The sequence below is a fragment of the Arabidopsis lyrata genome, assembly GCF_000004255.2.
Source record: "Arabidopsis lyrata subsp. lyrata unplaced genomic scaffold ARALYscaffold_5, whole genome shotgun sequence".
Lineage (NCBI taxonomy): Eukaryota > Viridiplantae > Streptophyta > Magnoliopsida > Brassicales > Brassicaceae > Arabidopsis > Arabidopsis lyrata.
Genome location: NW_003302551.1, coordinates 230,478 through 249,471, shown reverse-complemented (window position 1 = coordinate 249,471; position 18,994 = coordinate 230,478). Strand labels below are relative to the sequence as shown.

At 36.9% G+C, this 18,994-nt stretch overlaps 4 protein-coding genes across 4 annotated transcripts; 1 reads left to right on the top strand and 3 right to left on the bottom strand.

Moving 5' to 3' along the window:
* Positions 1 to 132: 132 nt before the first annotated feature.
* On the bottom strand, positions 133 to 4,424 carry LOC9311142 (uncharacterized protein At1g04910). Its single transcript, XM_021025260.1, is given in 11 exon segments — positions 133 to 889; positions 1,098 to 1,288; positions 1,369 to 1,427; positions 1,430 to 1,535; positions 1,702 to 1,869; positions 1,997 to 2,201; positions 2,379 to 2,576; positions 2,677 to 2,765; positions 2,879 to 2,946; positions 3,165 to 3,234; positions 3,717 to 4,424. Coding segments are annotated over 11 exon segments (1,701 nt in total). The 5' UTR covers positions 4,095 to 4,424; the 3' UTR covers positions 133 to 720.
* A 4,440-nt stretch (positions 4,425 to 8,864) lies between these two features.
* LOC9312821 (10 kDa chaperonin, mitochondrial) lies at positions 8,865 to 9,577 on the bottom strand. The gene is made up of 3 exons (XM_002875027.2): positions 9,461 to 9,577; positions 9,221 to 9,360; positions 8,865 to 9,071 (listed from the first exon to the last, which is right to left on the bottom strand). The coding sequence occupies exons 1-3, from the start codon at positions 9,560 to 9,562 to the stop codon at positions 9,023 to 9,025; spliced, it is 291 nt and encodes a 96-aa protein (XP_002875073.1). The 5' UTR covers positions 9,563 to 9,577; the 3' UTR covers positions 8,865 to 9,022.
* Positions 9,578 to 9,732: 155 nt separating this feature from the next.
* On the top strand, positions 9,733 to 12,243 carry LOC9311141 (SEC12-like protein 2). The gene is made up of 10 exons (XM_021025110.1): positions 9,733 to 10,060; positions 10,162 to 10,256; positions 10,458 to 10,605; positions 10,693 to 10,784; positions 10,917 to 11,013; positions 11,108 to 11,183; positions 11,271 to 11,391; positions 11,477 to 11,593; positions 11,715 to 11,782; positions 11,879 to 12,243. Exons 1-10 carry the CDS (start codon positions 9,773 to 9,775, stop codon positions 11,968 to 11,970), a joined length of 1,194 nt encoding a protein of 397 aa, XP_020880769.1. The 5' UTR covers positions 9,733 to 9,772; the 3' UTR covers positions 11,971 to 12,243.
* Positions 12,244 to 12,249: 6 nt separating this feature from the next.
* On the bottom strand, positions 12,250 to 18,380 carry LOC9312820. The gene is given in 27 exon segments (XM_021025111.1): positions 12,250 to 12,482; positions 12,574 to 12,693; positions 12,788 to 12,901; positions 13,003 to 13,128; positions 13,225 to 13,279; positions 13,382 to 13,467; positions 13,564 to 13,740; positions 13,817 to 13,891; positions 14,109 to 14,252; positions 14,354 to 14,422; positions 14,517 to 14,627; positions 14,724 to 14,881; positions 14,979 to 15,021; positions 15,153 to 15,244; positions 15,381 to 15,614; positions 15,717 to 15,801; positions 15,974 to 16,081; positions 16,084 to 16,139; positions 16,463 to 16,626; positions 16,719 to 16,762; positions 16,839 to 16,907; positions 16,980 to 17,114; positions 17,200 to 17,268; positions 17,341 to 17,436; positions 17,535 to 17,661; positions 17,758 to 17,870; positions 17,944 to 18,380. Coding segments are annotated over 27 exon segments (2,853 nt in total). The 5' UTR covers positions 18,061 to 18,380; the 3' UTR covers positions 12,250 to 12,416.
* Positions 18,381 to 18,994: the final 614 nt, after the last annotated feature.

The window sequence follows — 18,994 nt, the reverse complement described above, 5'->3', positions numbered from 1 at the left end:
CGCCCGAGTAGCGCGTAGAAATAAATTAGAAAGATGAAATTTTTATTTTGTGTTTGTTGGATTAGACAACAAGCAAACAAACCAATTTAATTGTATAATAAAAACATATGAAAAAGTGAACACGACTGGAAGAAGCAAAAAATGAATCAAATTACTTTCTGAAGAAACACAAAGATTCACCTGGAAAGAATCATAAGAATATGATGTGAAACAATCAAAACAAAGAATTTAAATGAACAAAAAAAGAAATGAAAAGAAGACACAATGATCTCTAACCAAATCAAATGTACAAAACTTTTCGGGCAGCTTCCTATATCCCTTGTCCGTCTCTCTACATATCTCCTAACACAAAGACTCTTGACGTCTGCGTTTACAAAATGTACAAAACGCAAACGCTCCAAACCGCAAAACACCCCCAGCATAAAAACACCAAAATCCAAACGCTGCCCTATTCTGTTAAAACTTCAATGTTGTCTCTCCTGTTAGATACATCAGCTTCAATGTGTCAAAAGTATCAAACAATGTTGTGGCTGTTACTCCTTGGCTAACCTCCCTGGAGATAAATAGACGATTCTGCAGCCCCTTCAAACGCTGTCTCCCTAAAATTCTGGGCAGGCCGAGTTACTAAGTCCTGTCTGGTTTGAAAGAATTAGAATTACAAGGAATGAACATAGCCTGTAGAAGCGGATTCTGGAAGGCCGGTAATCAAATGTGTGTGTTTCAGGTGACAGGAGAAGGTCTGGAATCTGGGGTTGTTGTTTTGTTCCTACGAGACATGCAGTCAGGGCAAGGGAATGTGTAAATGGAGTCATTAGGTCGTTTTAGCTCAAACCCCTTTGAGTCACTATGAGACCTCATGTTTAGCATCTGACGTTTAAAACTCCGCCATCTGCAGGAAAAAAAAAACAAAACAAAACAGAAAACAGCGTTTGAGCAATAAGTGATAACACATCAACAGAGTTTTAGGTTTGCAGATGAGTGCAACACTGGTATGGTGAAAAAAACCCGGGAACAATCCAAATGTTATTCATGTCGGCGATTAAAATGTGGAGATTTGGTAGGGTTTATCGAAGATTTAGAGAAGAAGAAGTGAGTACCCGATGTTGGGATTGTCAAAGAGGATTGCTAACTTTCGCTTGTCCGGTCTAATGGTCTTGGAATGTCCTCCAAACAAATATCTCCGATGACCCATGAGGAAATGAGGAAAGTTTCCACCTTGTGTGGTCACAAATACCTCACTGTGGAGACAGACCGTGTAATCTATTGCAGCCATTCTGGAAGAGAAGTTCTGAAGACAGAGTTTCAAGTCAGATTTATCATTCATCACGAGAACTATACTCTGGAACAAACACCAGGAAAGAAGCAGACCTTATATGGAGCAAGTTCCTCCTGTGATGCAAGCATCTCCTTAGTTTGTAAATTGGGAACATCTCTAGTAACGGGGCCATAGTTCGATTCGCATCATATATGTCACCAGACGCAAGGTAAATATATGTGCTTTTGTTGAACCCCATTCCTCTAAGCATTAAACCTACCTGAATAGTTTACAAGAAAAGTATAAACCATTCAGAACAAGTCACACTATTGCTCACAATGGTTTGTGGAACTATTCTGATGGATGATTAACTAATGAAATATCTGAGAATGCTAATATATTATGGGTAGTAGGAGCTTAAAGGAATCAAACGAAGAGATAAGTACCTCTAAAGGAGTCAAAGGGCATTTTCCGTTTTGCCTGATAGCACCAGGTCGTATAACGCGACCTGGTTTTGTGAACTTTCCTTTCCATCCTCGTTCTCTTGCTGCAATCATATCTTGTTTTTCTTGGTTCCCACCATCAAATATGCAACAAGAGAAAGCTACCATGTCCTGCAACATGTAGGTATAGCTTATTACATCTTTCATCTCAGACACAAAGCTCTCCATTCAAAAGTTTACAACCATGATAAAGACCAATGGGGATTCTATAGATGTCTCTCCTTTGCAAGGAACAAACCTCTTCAAAACGCAGATGTACAGAAACGTATTTTGCGCCGTGGTTTGCACTTTGCTCTTTCATTCTCTTCACCAGTGTTTCCCCTAGGGTTAGTATGGGTTTCGAAAACTTCAGGGCTTCATAATTCGCCAAACATCTAAGTCTCTGAACAGCTTGCGGAGCATCAAAAGAAAGTCTATTTGCAAATGGAGATATTCGTATAATCCTGTGCCATGCATAGAGAACAGCTCTTCAATGACAAGAGCTAAACAGATCCAAAACATATCTTCCACTTAAAAAAAGATGGTTTACTATATCCTGTCACTATATTTTTAACTCTACTAACAATGTGTAACCAATTGTACCACATGAACAATCTTCTAAAAAAGAATTTGTAACTTACTTCTCCTCAAGCAGCTTCGGCAAGATCGAGTCTCGATAATATTGAATAGGTGACCATGCTTTAACTCTGAAGTTATAGACATTTGTCATGTTGTAGTCAAAACGCTCCATTAGATATTCAGGAATTGTATCAACTACCCGCACATCATTTGCTAAGGTACTGACAAAGAACTCTTCATCGTAGATGTCCCCAAATTTACTGAAAGAAAACCCACTGTCAGAAAGCAATCCACAAAAGATGGCTTTGATTTGAACAAACAACGGGAAGACAAGATTTTCAGAAGAAAGCAATCTAAAACCTTGGATCTCTCCATATGCTGTGATAGTGAAAGTTGGGAATTACTAGAGTTGCATTAAGATAGCCTGCCACAGCAACCGCATTGCATATCTAAGCATAACATTGGTAGAGATAAGTCAACAGCTTTGACATAAACAAGATTGGTAGAATGATTGAGCGATGTGCATAAATTTCAAGTATCATGAAAAGATAAACAAACCCACCGATGTCCGCTGCTGATTCAAGCCTCCGTTTGCCTCGACATATATGAAACCGTTTGACTCGGGCAAGTCTACAATTATAAACAAAAGAAGCAGAAACCCAATTAATCAATTATGCTCCAAAGAACAGGCTAAATCTGAGCTCCAGGCAAAACTTTGCAGAATATATAGAACACTTTACTCTTGCATATTCAATTCCGTACTCCATTTTAATTAAGGTGGGAACGTTTTGAGAAGATATGCTTCGTAAACGCTGAAGCTTAGAATTATTACAAAAACAATGTAATACCTCCAGTAGACTTGTTCACGTAGGGCTTCCATTCACCACCTTTATAGGAATGTTTCCAAATGGTTGTTATCTGCGATGAATACAATTCCACTGATGATACATGAAAACGAATAACGAAGCAATCTATACTGAAGATTCTCAACGTATCACTCAAACAGGCAAAGTAGCCACAGAACCAAAGTAGAGATCGTGATACATGGAAAGTATTCATTCACCAAAATCTCCAAATCTAACAGTAGTTTTAAGGGTAAGGAACATAACCAATACGAACATAGAAATCAAGGGAAAACTTCAGGTCAATGCTCTTTCTCTCAATATGTCTTTGTACTTAGAGAAACAGGTTATTACAAGTAAACAGAGCTAAAACTAATAGCAAAATATCTTCTCATCAACCTAAATTTCACGAGATAGGAGAACCATCGCCATTATCCAATCTTATGAGCTTGAATTCCTCTAGAGAAAGTTGAATCACGAAACGCTAAGATACAAGCTATTATGAACAAAGAAAACGAGCTGCGTAAGACAATGTGGAGCTGGAAAAAGAGAACTCACGGCATCAGCGGTGGAATTATCGGCGTCCATCTCAGGGCGGAGCTTGGCGTAAACCTGAGGGCTTTTGTAAACGGATCCTGGCGGAGGTCGACGCTGGATGATTGGAACAACATCGAACGAGACCGTTCCCATGTAAAGGAGCATACAAGAGATATAGATTAGAGGAGCGAATAGGAATATTCCCTGACGACGGAGAAGAACCGATAAGAGGATCCAAGAGAGGCGATGAGCGAGGGTCCGACTTGGTTGAACCGTAGGAAATCTACTACCGGCGGCGGTTTTAGACCGACCGTGACGGTAACGAGGAGACCGGCGAGGAGACGCCGGAGGAGACGGAGTAGTGTGGCCGCTTCCCGGCAGCCGATTCTTCGCTAGCATTTGAGATAAAAAATCGACAGATCGCAATCCCTTCCTCTCTCTCTCTCTCTCGACAACGCCTTAATTCAACATTAAACCTATCGCCGGCGGTGGCGGCAGGTCGTGAAATAGGCGGCGATATAAGTCCCCACGGCGGAGACGGCGGCGGAGCACGGTTGTGAAATTAGAAAATTAAACGCCGGGAGAGAGAGAAAGAGAGTGTAATCTATCTGTGAAGGGAGCTTTTTGATTCGTGTTATGCGGTGGAGGCAAAGCCGTGATCAGTCACATGCCCATTACCCTTTTTTCTTCTCTTCCTTCCTTCGCTTTTTTTTTTTTTTTGGTTTGCCCTTAGATTTCAAATTTTCTTTAATTGAAGAATTTGAGAACTCTATTTAAATCTTTTTAGAGATATATATTAAAGATTTTTTATGAACAGTTTTAGCTACCTTGGATTCCAGCTCAATTCCCGAGACCAGCAAAGAGTAATGGTTCACTTGTTGACCCATTGTTAAAAGTTAACAATCTTATAGATAGTCGGTCGAATTTTTGGAATATTGCTCTCTTAGAAGAGATCTTTGATCCAGAAGATATCGCCATCATAAGTGCCCTACCTGTGGGTGCACCAACTAAGGAGGATACACTAGGTTGGCATTTTACAAAATCCGGAAAATATACAGTCAAATCGGGATATCATACCGCACGGTTAGGAAATTCGGAGATAAAATTGTCATTGATTGGACCAGACATCAAACTGTTAAAAGCACATTCTTGGCAAGTGCATTGTCCACCTAAGATACGTCATTTCTTATGGCAAATTTTAACGGGTTATGTACCAGTTACGGAAAATTTGCGGAGAAGGGGAATTGATTGTGATATTGGTTGTGCTAGATGTGGCGAACTAGTGGAAACAATCAATCATACACTCTTTCAGTGCCACCCGGCACGACAGGTTTGGGCACTCTCTCAGATTCCTACAGCCATAGGAATTTTTCCAACGGAGTCTATTTTTGCAAATTTGGACCATTTATTTTGGAGAGTACCTTCGGAATTTGACTCTTCAGCCTTTCCATGGATTATCTGGTATATATGGAAAGCAAGGAATGAAAAAATATTTGAAAACATTGATAAAGATCCGTTAGAGGTATTACGGTTAGCGGAAAAAGAAGCACAATTGTGGCAGTCAGCCCAAATTGAGCTTCATCATGAAACTCATGGTACTGCGGAATTGGTTAATCGTTCTCGAGTGGGGAATACTTCACTTGACTCGAATTATTTTGGATACCGTTGCTTTGTAGATGGATCGTGGAAAGAAAGTGATAAGTTCTCCGGTACAGGATGGTTCTGTACATCATCAAACAGAGAGCCGCCAACCATGGGAGCTGCAAATCTCCGTCGAAGTTTATCTCCATTACATACCGAGTTCGAGGCCCTTCTCTGGGCGATGAAGTGTATGATTGGTGCAGATAATCAAGAGGTAGAGTTCCTTACAGACTGTTCTGATCTGGTGAAGATGGTGTCTTCTCCAACCGAATGGCCGGCGTTTTCAGTGTACTTGGAGGAATTCCAGAGCGACAAGGAAGAATTCTCATCCTTCTCTTTATCTTTAATTTCTCGCAATGCTAATGTAAAAGCGGATCATCTGGCACGAAAAATTCGTACAGAACCGCTTCATATCACATTTGTAAACAACATTCCTCAGGAATGGCTCTTTTGAGCTCTAATTAATTTCGGATGACAAAAAAAAAAAAAAAAAAAAGAACAGTTTTAGCTAAATCTCCATATTCTAATAGTATATACTAAAAAGTAATTCGTTTTTTTTTTTGGTATTTAATGTAATTAATTTTTTGGGATGTTTGTGACTTGTGACTTGTGACCTTGTTTAACTTTTGATTACTTGTGTGAGATACTGAAAATATCCAACAAAGAACTCAACAATTTTTTTTTTGTCATCTTTATACTATTAAAAGAGAAGTATAAATGAAAATGGGTCGGGTTAAAATCAGAAAATTGACCCGAAATTCTGAAATCGGATCTTTGAATTTTTTTGGAATATAAATTCGAATTAAAAATGAAAAATCGAAATAAAATCAAATATTTATGGAAATCAAATAAAATCTGATTGTACTTATGGTAACTAATAATAAAAGCATATTCCGAACAATATTATACATTAATTACGTATAATAAATTTGTTCATATATTTTTGGGACTAATTCCATAACAATCAACGTTTTTGTCATTAATTTCGCTCATTTTAGCCAATTATCATTAATTGAAAGATATTTTATTTGCTTCTAAAGATTTCTAGAAAATTTATCATAAATAACCCATCTGTTTTATAAATTAAACTGATATTTTTATTTTGGTCGTATAAATTAAATAGATATTTTTATTTTGGTCGTATAAATTAAATAGATATGAAATCCATGTAACTAATTTTAATTTAATTAGATTAAATCGAAATTATGATATTTTCATACCTATAGCTTACCAAAGAAGTTTAATTTTCAATTTATAAAGATTTTTTGAATATGATTTTAGAAGTATTCAACAAGATGATAAGTATTTATTAAATTTTGTGAATCATGAAAAATAATAATTAATTTTTAATCATTATACTTCATCTTTCAATCTCTCATCTAACAAATAAGATACATATTCTATTATTACTATGTCCAAACTTCATTTTGTTGTATGACTAAACAATATTCCCATTAGAACTGTCAAAGCGAGTTGATTCGTCCCGTTAAGTCCGTTTTGCGATAGACAAAAAATATTTTGACTTGTGTTAGTCGGTCCGCACGATCCGCGAATAGCATATATGAAATACAAACCCGTCCCCCGAATGTATGCGGATTTGCGGGATTGTCCATGGATTTTGTTTAAATAATTTTAAAGTAACCAAAATTTAAAATACTACTAAAATAAAAATACTATTAAAAGTTTGTTTAAATTACCACATGTTGAATAAATTATAATTTTATCAATAAATACTAATATGCGGGCTGATCCGCCAACCCGCGGATGAAAACCGATTAAACCTATGATCCACTGCGAATTAATCCATGTGGCCCGCTTATTTGCGGGTTTAATATATTTTCCCAAATCTGCCCCATAGTGAGATGATGTGGGCTCGACCCGCGGTTTTTGATCTATTTTGACTGCTCTAATTCCCATGAATCGTCTAATTTTAGAATTTTAAAACACAAAATTCTATTTTGTAAATCGTAATTAATACGATGGGTATATTTATAAACAATTTTACATTTTCTCTACAATTCGTTATTATGAATACTTATAAGTATACTACACGATTCGTTCTACTAAAAAACACACACAATATTAAACGCAACGTATGTAAACCAATATTCTTCCGAGGTGGACCGCGGGTCCGATCCTAGTGTTTTGTATTATGGACAGATAATAATACAGTATGTAAACGTATATTTTCTACAATGATGGTATATCTTCTCGTTACAATGAAACTTTATCTATCTACAATTTGGAATTATCTCTTTGAACTAAAAGAAAAAAATCAACTATTAAATGTCTAAAATCATATTGCATGAAATCCTTGTATCAATTTTTATGATTTTTTATAAACATAATCTATCGTTGGAAACAAATATTTGCCGAACAGCGTTATCATCTACGTATTTTAAAAATAATTAAAAACATCTTTATCATCTAAGTATTATTCGAATAAGAGTTGTATTAAAAAATCAATAATATGAAGTAAAAATATTAAATTAAATTAACAACTCAGAACTCAGAAGAGAAAGCCAACACGACAAGCAATGTTGATTCCATGCTCTATTTAGCTAATCTTGAAACGGCACGTGTTTTGGTAAGGAATTAGGGTGTAATTATTTTGATGACAATATTAAAATTTTCTAAGCATGGTTGCTTGCTTATTAATACTACAATGCAACTTCATAATTTCGTAGATTGAATCAATGATTTTTCTAAGCATATTTAAATGTTGACTTGTGAGGTACTTAGATTTAGATCTCCACTTATGGATGACATCCGAAAAAATATATTCAATGTTGATGAGTATGTTGAAGCTGAATCTGTATGTATGTGGGAATTTGTTGTAACTGTGTGACTTATTTATATAAGGAAATATTTGAAAGTAAAAAATTAAATACTAGCCATCATTGTTTGGGAAATATTAGGGAGCTAATAAAATAATGTGAGAGTTTTACTAGCAATTAGCCTGTGGCTGTGTTGCTGTTGCATGTGCAAACTGAGATGGATAGAGAGTCGTTGGCAACAGCGACAATATTTAATTTTTTATTAGATGATTGAAAAGATTCCTAAATTTAGTAAACTACTAGTATATCCCATTTTGAAATATTTTTTTAGGAGATTTTCTGTTGAGCAATATGACCATGACAACAAGGCACTAATACTAATCACAAACTCGTATGTTTAAGGTTATATAGAAGCATAGATTAGCTGTTTAGCGGTCTAAATAGTCATCTCACACAATACAAGTGAAAAAAAATTTTATCTCAAAATTCAGTATGTTTTCAAAAACGTGTATTGATTTTACTTTTGGTGGTTATCATTGGAAGCCTAAAATTTTTGTCGAGAAATGAAGATTTTTCAAAAGGAAGAATGTCGTGATTGAGAGTTAGTGACACTTGCAAGTTGCAGTAAGCTCTGTCGTTTTTTGTAATCTTCGTCGTAGTTACTAAAGTTTTAATCCTTGGAATCGGCCATGTAGAGTTTTTAAAACTTACATATTTTTATATATATATATATAGCACTAAATACAAAAAATGAACCATAAGAAAACGATTAGACATAAGATAAAGACAGTTATAAAAGCCAATTCAACAACATTTATCGAAATGAGTCACTGGAAAATTATTATTCTCCTGAACACAAACGAGGCCACCAAGAAACCCACTAGCTGATTCAGAGACTTCCTTTGCATTTTACTCGTGCAATGTATCGAGGATGTCTTCGTCCCGAAACAGATGATACCTACATCAAAATTACCAACATAAATTTAGAAATTCTAATCGATTAAGAATTTTGGGATTTTAGACACTGTGGGGGTTCTTTTGGATCAAATCAATAGTATTGGGGTAATTAATGAAATATCATTAAATTAAAGGATCCGGTGTACGTACTCTTTCTCGCCGAGTTTGACTTCTGTACCGCCGTATTCAGGAAGAAGAACAGTATCGCCTTCTTTAACCGAGACCGGTACTAATTTCCCGTCTCTATCCCGTGAACCGGGTCCAACCGCTATCACTTTACCGGAATTCAGCTGATATCACACCGGAAATTGTTCACCGATCACAAATCTCCGGCCAAAATCAGAAGATCAAATCATACATGAACTTTTAAAAATGGTGTTACTAACTTACCTTGGTGGATTTCTCCGGGAGAAGAATACCGGTTTCGCTTTTCGCCGGCTGGAGAACTTTCTGCACAAGTATGCGATTGAATGTTGGAATCAAACGCTTCATTTTGTATATTATTATGGGCCTCTATTTGTCAAATACTATAATGGGCCTCTATTTGTCAAATATTATAATGGGCCTCTATTTGTCAAATACTATAATGGGCCTCTATTTGTCAAATACTATAATGGGCCTTGACCATTTTAAGTTTTTTTTTTGTATTTAGTATTTTATGAATCGGTGAGGACTTCACATTGAGCTCGAGAGACACGGAGGATGGCGAATCAGAGTACAGAGACGAATCAACCGTCGAATATGCAGACTTACGGTGTACCGATTTACGCCGTCGATTGGATTCCGGAGGTAGCTGTCAGATCGAAAATCATAATGGATCCGGAGAAATCCGAAGATGATGATGAGTCTTTGTCGTCGTCGTCGTCGTCGTCGTCTTCCCGGAGCTGCATCGTTTTGTCCGGCGGAGGCGGAGAGGGAAGAAGCGGAATCCCTAATGTTATCTTAATATGTCGTGTTGATCTAAACACCAATTCTCTCTCGGAACAACCAGTAAGTGGGCAACGGTTTTTGTTTTGTTCTTATGTGAGTGTAAAATAGCAGATCTCATGCGTTTTCAAGGTTTAGATCTGATACTTGTGACCCTTTTTCAGTTGGGTAGGCTTGTGGTTGGTACTGATCTACCTTACCGGATGGCTGTTCATCCTCGGGAAGGTGGTCTTATTTGCGCATTGCCTAACAGTTGCAGGTGAGTAATTCTCATTCCATTTCATAACTCCATTAGAATTGGGGTGTTATGTTATGGAAACCATATGTGCTTGAAGTTTCTGTATGCAAAGTCGTAGTGCATGGGATTTTAGAGAGAAATTATGTCACTGGAGTTTATGGTTTTGGAGTAGAGAGAATTTATAAGAGATGTGGTTATAAGTGATGTTTTATTGATACACAGACTATTTCATTGGGAAGACATTATGAGCCGAGAGGATAATCAGGTTGGTGAAGAGTCGGAGGAAGTGGTTAAAGAGTTAAAAGATGTTGGACAACAGTTGGCTCTGGCTTTCGATCCGGAGGGGTCTGTTCTTGCTACTGGTGCGGAGGTAGAGGCTCTTAGATGCAATCTCTTTTAAAATAACAGACAAAGAAACTTTACTGGTTCTTATGCATTTTGTTTTGATGCAGTATAGGATGGGACTTTGAGGGTTTTTGAATGGCCTAGCATGAAAACGTTACTAAATGAGTCTAAGGCACATTCATCAGTTAAAAGCCTTACTTTCAGGTGTGCTTCCTCTTATCAAATAAGGGAAATATTTGCTATCCGGAAAGAGGTTCATTCTCTTAATGAGAAAGGGATCATCGTCAAACAGTAATTGTAAACAGATATCTGATAGTGATTTTTTTTTGTTTGCAGCGAAAGTGGTAAATTTCTTGTATCTCTTGACGGTCCACTTTGTCGGGTTTGGGATGTGAATGGTTCTGCTGCCGTTGCCAGTCTATCAAAAGAGAAGGTCAGTTGGGTTTTGCTCTTGGTATCTTTTAACTTTGTATACACACTTCCAACATTATTTTATTGGATCTGATGAGTTTGAATATTGAATGAAGGACGAGATGTTTGCCTCCTGTAGATTCTCTGTAGACACTACAGGCAATGAAGTTCTTTACATTGTTGCAAACACTGGTAAACTACTTATATTCTGACAGTACAAGAACATAGATCTTTAAATTCTTCTCCTTTTATGATTGAGGATTGATTTGTTTTTCGTAGAACGTGGTGGGAGTATTATAACATATGATTCAAAATTATGGAAAAGAAAATGGTCGAAACCTATAAAAAAGAACTCTATATCAGCCTTTAATGTCTCAGCTGATGGGAAGCTTCTTGCAATGTAAGTATATCTGTCTTCTCACTTTTGAGACCAACAGATAAAAGTAATACTGTTTTTGGCAGTCATAATTTTTTTCTTAATATAGAGGAACCCTTGAAGGAGATGTTTTAATACTTGAATCTACGAGAATGCAAACTATGCAAGTCGTCAAGAAAGCGCATCTCGGTTTGGTCACAGCACTGACTTTCTCCCCTGATTCAAGGTTTTGCTATACTCATTAGGGCTCAAGTCTTTACTTTAGAACTATAGATTCAATGATTCCAAACAAGCAAATAGATAAAATGAAATCACTGAAAAGTTTTAATTTGGGTTTGGTTTTGCAGGTGCTTAGTGTCGGTATCTTTTGACTCAAGAGCAAGGCTGACCATGATTGAACAAAAGGGTGACAAACGTACGTATATATTTATGGTTTCTCCTCTTACCTCTGCATTTTAACAACCAATCAAAGCCTAAACTAAAATGTGGTTTTTCGATGATAAAATTGCAGCTGGAATAAGGTGGTGGCTACTGGTTTTATTGGTAGTGTTACTATACGTGGTTGCATATTATTATATGAAGGCAAAAGGTATCATACCTTAAAAAGGCACCAGAAGACGATACAGCGGAGTGGCTTTGTAACCAACATATTATACGGTCTTTGAGTTAGCTTTTTACGTTTGTGTTTTGGCAAAGTCGCAGAGATTCTTCACATCTACCAGAAACTTGCTTGCTTTTATATCAATAAAAAATGTAAACTAACACTTAAAACAGTAAAAATTACAATTTGTTTCCCTTTTTTTTTTGTAGAACTACAAATACTATTATGGATGAGTAAGACTCTTTCAAGTCCTCATCAATCTTAAAGACAGAAAATAAACATATGGTTTAAACTTTCATTGCAGCTTCTTTCATATTAAAACAATGATAGTTACAATGTCTGGAGACTATATATTGAATATTCCCACAGGTTAGTAACCTTTTTTTTTTCTGCGATTAGATTATTTGGTAAAACTAAGAAATGAAGATTACCAGAGAAAAGATTTTAATTATTGACGCTTCCTTTGGTAGAGAGAGTAACCAACGAGCGCAGACATCAAAAATGTCCATAGTACCTGTTTTCACCATATTGTTACTTTTAATCGTGATATAAACATAAATAATGATGCGATTAGTTTTTTAAACACAATGATCTTGATATGATACCGTATTGATGGTGTGCCAACGTTCTAGTCGTTTAATTCTCGATTGCATATCTTCTAAAACGTTGTCTATGGAAGAACCATCTCTTCTTGGTGATGATTCCGACACACTGTTACTACTTCCCTTAAAATCGTCAAAAAAAGGCATAGAAGAACCATTTTAGAGACAACGAAACTAAAATGAGAGAAGAGGATGGATGGAGGAGACTTTTGATTACCTGAGATTGTATGAATTCCACAAGCTCTTGCAACCGCGCTGCTTGCTGTGTATGGATTCCACTTGAACTTCTCTGCACTGGTGGCAGTCTTTCCAACACTATTTGAAGGTAACTCTTCATTCAAGAAAACACAAAACAGAATAAAGATTGATTGTGAATATAATAACATGTAAATGATGATCCAACTAAAAGGTGTTTCGAAAAGGAAGTGGAACCTTTGTTGTGTATGAACCATCCAGTTTGAGAGCTGAACCAGCAGCCGTCACAGCTTCTTTGTTAGCGCCTTTGATCTGTATGTATGGACTTGGCACATCTTGGAGATGATCAACCTCAATCAGAATCTTCAAAAGCTCAACCAAAAAAAAAAAAAACAAAATCGGCTTTCTAATCTCAAGAAGCTTCTTTTGCATATTAAACTGTTAGCCATGTATCCTCACCTTTCCGTCTTGGTAAATGAAAGCAGAGGCTTCGATATATGCCACTGCTTGATACCTGAAACCAAGAATAGATAAATATATCGAGTTACAGATATAGAGCAGGCAGAAATCTATTGAGGATGACTGAAGAAAAAAACTTATTTGATTTCTTGCTCACCCGAGATTAAGAAGACCCGCCACAGTACTTACGCTAATGTCAAAATCTACTTTGGGCTGAATGATAAAGTTCCCTTCCCTAATTGGCTGTGACACGTTTAGAAGATTAATGAGACATTAGAAAAAGAACTGATGAGTTCAATCATTTACAAAGCATTCATGATTTACAAATAAAAGCCAGACCTCACGTATAAGAACTGCAAACCTGCCCTCGCAGATTCTTACGCGTATGCAGTCACTATCTGACAACTGACCATTCGCAGGAAGCCCAGACAGCCTGAAATATATATCGATAAAATTCTGAACGGAACTGCAGAATTTTGTCGAATCAAGGATGCTGAGAATATCCTGATATGGAACCTTATCAACCACATGAGAGTCGTGAGTGTTTCGGTAAATAAGGAAACTCATAATGTGATTATAGTTTAATCCTTACTTGTTTATTGCTCTTCAAAACAAACAAAGAGCTCTCGGGAGAGAGAACTGGATCAAAATCATTTCGAATCTTAACCTGTATTATTGGGAAAAAAACTGTAAGTATGGACACAGATCATATATATACTCCAAAAAATTTCGGTTGAGTACAATTTTATAGAATTCAGATTGATTTTTGTTTTTCACTAGCTAATTATAATCATAAAAAAAGAGTAAGCAATAGTAATAGATTCAAGGAAAGATTGTAGAGAACAACACTGGTAGGTAAAATCTAGAATCTCAGGTGTACTCACGTGTGCATGCACTAGATGTGGCTCGATGTGTTGCTGGAACATTGGAAATACGGTCATCATTATCTCATTCTGAGACATGAAACACCCGATTCGGCTTTTATCCCTCTGAACTCTAGAGATAAGATGTGAATGAACACCTCCCACCTGGTTAGTGAAGAGAAACAAAAATCAATATGTTTTTGATTAAAAAAAAAAATTATGAATGGAAGGAAGAAAAGGAACAATAAAGTAGACAAGTATCTTACAACAGCAACCCAAAGGTCCAAAGATTGTCTGATTTCTGGATGCAATGCATAAACCCCCTCGAAGATGATCTAAAAAACGATGTGAAATAAAAAACATCAACGACTGCGCCGAGAAAACAACAAAGACAATCACATATGATATGTGAAGACTATGAGCACTAACCACACCACACTCTTCAGGAACTTCTAGTTCCTTGAAGCCACATCTGGTGCCAGTCTCCAGGTCAAATACAGGCAGTTTGGTTCTTCGACCGTTTGTAATGTCGGAAATGTTCTGCAAATGAAGTAGAGAGATATTCTAATTCCAATAAAAGTAACCCAAAGGCTGACAGATTACCTTATCATTTTACTTTACAAACCAAAGCATTACCTTTGCGAGCAAAGGCAAATCAAGGGAACTAAAATCGTCATGCTTGAAATCTTTGACTTGTTCGGACTTGAAGTAACTTTCAAGGGATACCACTTCACAGCCAACTATATTTGCCATTTTATGAGCCAAGCTAGTCTTACCAGACCCACTAGGACCACCTACAGTGAAATCAGTGGGACAATATTTAGTAAAGGATATAGTTTTTAGGCTCAGTGTCAAAACAAAACAACACAAACAGCGAACAAGCAAGATTACCTATTCCGACAATAACAGGGGGTCCTTTATTCTCCAGCAATGCCTGAAAATTATAAGGAAAAGGACCCTTACTAGAAAGAACAAATGCTTCGCAGTAGAATAACATGTGCAAGAAGAAGCAACTTTTTTACTTAACAGAAGAATAGTTCTCCTATCTTCTTGCAACCCCATTACCTGTATTGCTTGAACAGAAAGTAGCAACCCTCTATCCAAGTCGTATGAATCAGGCATAGGAACAAGCCGCATATTATCCCTGAAAGAGGAATCTGTGGCTGCTTGATGAGAAAGCCTAGGCATAAATGCAATGATAATGCTACTGAAATACATTTCATCGCCGATAACACTACGACAGGGAAAATCTCAAAGAGAAAAACCATCAATCTTCAAAAACAACGGACATACCTACTACAGAGCTTACTGAATGAGGTGGATCATAAGAGGTGAAATGCCAAGTTGCAACCATCGGTTCCATTTGGGATTTCGTAGGAGATCGAGTCCAAGGCTGCGATAAATCCTCAAGGCGGGTAACGATGTTCGGGGTAGTTCGGATAGGTTTTGGTGCAACAATTTGCTTCTCTTGGTTGGTGATTACAGGAGACGGTTGCAAAAGTGGAGGTGTATTCAAGCGTGGTACACCTGCAAAATGGGTACGCTTATAGAAATTAAAATTCTGTTGCACTGCAGAGCATAAGAAAGGATAAATAGTGGAAACAAGCATGCTATATCCAATTCCCTGACCTTTACTTTCAAGGATCAGTTCCAGGTATGATTTGGTGATCCAGGGCCCAGTGATGCCCATTCTCAGAGCTTCAGCTCCCACACTCTATCCAAAAAGATCTATTAAAACATGTATAACAAAAGGGATACTTAAAAAGCTAAACTCCTCACTACTGAGAGAGAGAGAAAAAGAAAACAGCTAAAAAAAATGTTTACTAGAGTCTTTTCTGCATTGAAGATCGATGTGCTTGTTCTTAAAGATAATTGTGGGTTATTACCTTCCTATCTGTCCCTCTCAGAACCAGGAAAGTCTCTCCAAGAGTATCGATCGTTTCACGTGATAGGGATAAATTACCATAACTGACAGCAGTTGAAAGCTCTCTTATAACTCACAAACAACATTGTAGCCTAAAGCTAGCAACCCTCCAAGTGTCATCCGGTTGACTGCTAGACAATAGAAATTAAGTCACATAGAGAAGGATTGTAAGGAGTATCTTTTAAAAGGATGTGTGCAAGCTGCCCGTCATCTTGACCAGATTCCACAAATATAGACATGCCTCTTCAGTAGATAATATGAGAAATTAACAAAACCAAGGTAAGTATTTGACCAGGAACCAAAAACAGTATAATTTTACATAACCCCATTCCTACCGTTATCTTTTGCATCAACAATAAAGAGCTAGCGATACCTCACATTCCATAAAAAAATTACAGAACAAGGAAGAAGGAAACACCAAAGAAATGCTTCGGCAATTCCATGTAATAACTCACCTCAAACTCAGCTTTCGGCCGGATAATGAAATGCTTGTCAACAATCCTTTGGTCTCCAAGTGACAGATAGTACCTTATACCAGCTTGACGAACTTTTATCCAGTCATTTATCCGTGCCTCTTCGCTTGCAGAAGGAGGTCTGAGGTACATCTCAATAAAGCTGAAAGCAGGGAACCAACTCACCAAGTCAGCATGCCTATGAAAATCCACTAAAAATCTTAAATTCACACATAATATAAGAATCATTCTTACTTATCCTTCTGCACGTCGCTTTCTTGAGCAAAGGAAGTTACTATCTGTTACATGAATTTTAGTCAAGTGGTAAACATAGGTCACAAGAGGAAAACACAACAACTGGAAGAAACTACAGACCTCAGTTTTGCATTTCAATTTGTATATGGCTTCCCGAAATGATGAAACAAAACTATTGTTGATTCTGATCTGCACACTCCCAAAAAACGAAGAAGTCAAACTTCTGAACACTTAAATGGAGAAAAAAGAAGACAAACCAACCTGTGCATGATGGAGATCTGGCTCAATATGCTTTCTAAACAATGGGAAAATGCTGTCGATGAGGTAATCAAGCGAACACGAATCTCCAATATCATAACGGACTTTAGAGAGAAGGCTAAAATGAACTCCCCCAACCTAACCACGGAGAGAATAAAATGATATCATATTCAGGGTTGTACATTTGCTAGGCCAATAACTGCTGTGGAGGAGAAAATCTTACCACTGCAACCCGAATATCCAGTAAGGAACGCAATCTTGCATGGAGAGCATATGTCCCATCAACAATAACCTACAACAAACCATAACGTGAAACCATAAGAGCCAGACCAAAACCAGAACCAAAATCACATTTATGACTTACCACACCAGATGAAGTCTTCACCATCTTGGAATCAACACGCTTCTTTTGCTGGAAATCAAAAACGGGAGCAAGAGTATCTTTTCCTTTGATCAAATCCTATTTATAGAAAGAGGCGAGCTAGTCAACCTAAGTCATCAATATTCTTCAGAAGTTAAACAATACAAACACAAATCTCTGAGTAATGATCAAAATACCTCCAGATTCTGGACTAATGCATCAAAATCTAATGTTTCTAATTCATTTCCATCGTCCAAACTATCTCGGTAATCTTCCATGGCAATAACAGTACAGCCAATTACAGATGCAACTTTCTCTGCCAAGCTTCGTGCATCCAAAAAAACAGCAACAAAATCGTGAAATCGAGCATGCCTCTTCAGAAAAAACACGAATTCGACCTAAACATAAAAGATCGATTACCTGGATTTACCGGAGCCGCTAGGTCCACCGATACCAACAGTAACAATGCCGTCCTTCTTCTCTCTAAGCTCTTGAATGGACTTAACTAACAGGTAATAGCCATGATCGAAAGCCTACCAAAATAATCAAGCCGATAATTAATGTTCTTCTCCTACTTGGAAATTTGGAAACGGAGAAGAAGCGTACCACATGAAGAGGAAGAGATTGAAGAATCGAAGAAGAGGAAGAAGAAGTAGAAGGTTGCTGCTGGAAGAAATCTCGTCCTCCTTCTTGGAAAACTCGCTGAACAACCTCGTCGTCCATGGATACGCTTCGCGATGATCTCGGAGCAAATCGACGGAAGTCGGGAAAAAAGACGATTCCGATGAATCCGAGGATCGGAAAAGGGAAGATCGAGAGAAGAAGGTTTGAAGATCGAACAAACAAAAATCAGGAATCAAAACAAAATTTATTTAAAAAGAAAAAGAAAAAAAAAAAACAGAGCTTTTCTTTTGCTTTTTTATTTAATTAAAATTTCGGTTTATGTAAATTAGGAGGAACACTTTGCTTGCAAGCATCAAGTCTCCCGCTTGTTCTTCCCCGTCCGGCTCAACTCTCTCAGCACTCAAACTCAAATGCCTCATAACAAATAACAAATTAAATTTTCACTCTATTTTTTTGATTACGTAATTCCTGCATTTATTATTCCATTGTAATTAGTTAATAAATTGTAAAATAAAAATAAAAAATTTATCTCTCTGTGAATTAGGCTGGTTTTCATTGGTTGAAAAAAGAAAAAAATTAGTTACATGTCTTTGGACATTAATTAATAAATTAAAATTATTTTTTGAATTGAATGTAAAATTATAATTAACCAGAAACTTTTTTACCATAGATGCATCAATTTGTTTAACTTCTTAGAAAATAGACAGAGGGGAAATGCTGAGAATAAAATGCAGTGACAAAATACAGAAAAGTCTAGCTCAAGGAGGAGATCTTGTGGAGAACCATAACATGAGGCACTCGTCATATTTATGGTCCCCTAAATCTCGAATTGAGCTGATTCTGTTTCCATTTTGATTTCGAATTGTTACCATATATAATCCATTTGTTGTTGCTTCAGCCTCTTCTATCTAACTAATTTCAATTTTGGGTTGTCTATATCTATCCTCGTTCTCAGTTACTTCATCAATAAAATCATCATCTAAAATATTCGAACGTCGAATGAAATTATGAAGACCCATTGTAACAAATATCA

Excerpts from the sequence above, each read along its gene's own strand:
- LOC9312821 (XM_002875027.2), bottom strand. The coding sequence starts at position 9,562 with ATGAAGCGTTTGATTCCAACATTCAATCGCATACTTGTGCAGAAAGTT. Across the intron at positions 9,361-9,460 it reads TCCCGGAGAAATCCACCAAG|CTGAATTCCGGTAAAGTGAT; the intron begins GTAAGTTAGTAA and ends GTGTGATATCAG. Across the intron at positions 9,072-9,220 it reads GTCAAACTCGGCGAGAAAGA|GTATCATCTGTTTCGGGACG; the intron begins GTACGTACACCG and ends ATTTTGATGTAG.
- LOC9311141 (XM_021025110.1), top strand. The coding sequence starts at position 9,773 with ATGGCGAATCAGAGTACAGAGACGAATCAACCGTCGAATATGCAGACT. Across the intron at positions 10,606-10,692 it reads TTCTTGCTACTGGTGCGGAG|GATGGGACTTTGAGGGTTTT; the intron begins GTAGAGGCTCTT and ends GATGCAGTATAG. Across the intron at positions 11,392-11,476 it reads GATGGGAAGCTTCTTGCAAT|AGGAACCCTTGAAGGAGATG; the intron begins GTAAGTATATCT and ends TTCTTAATATAG.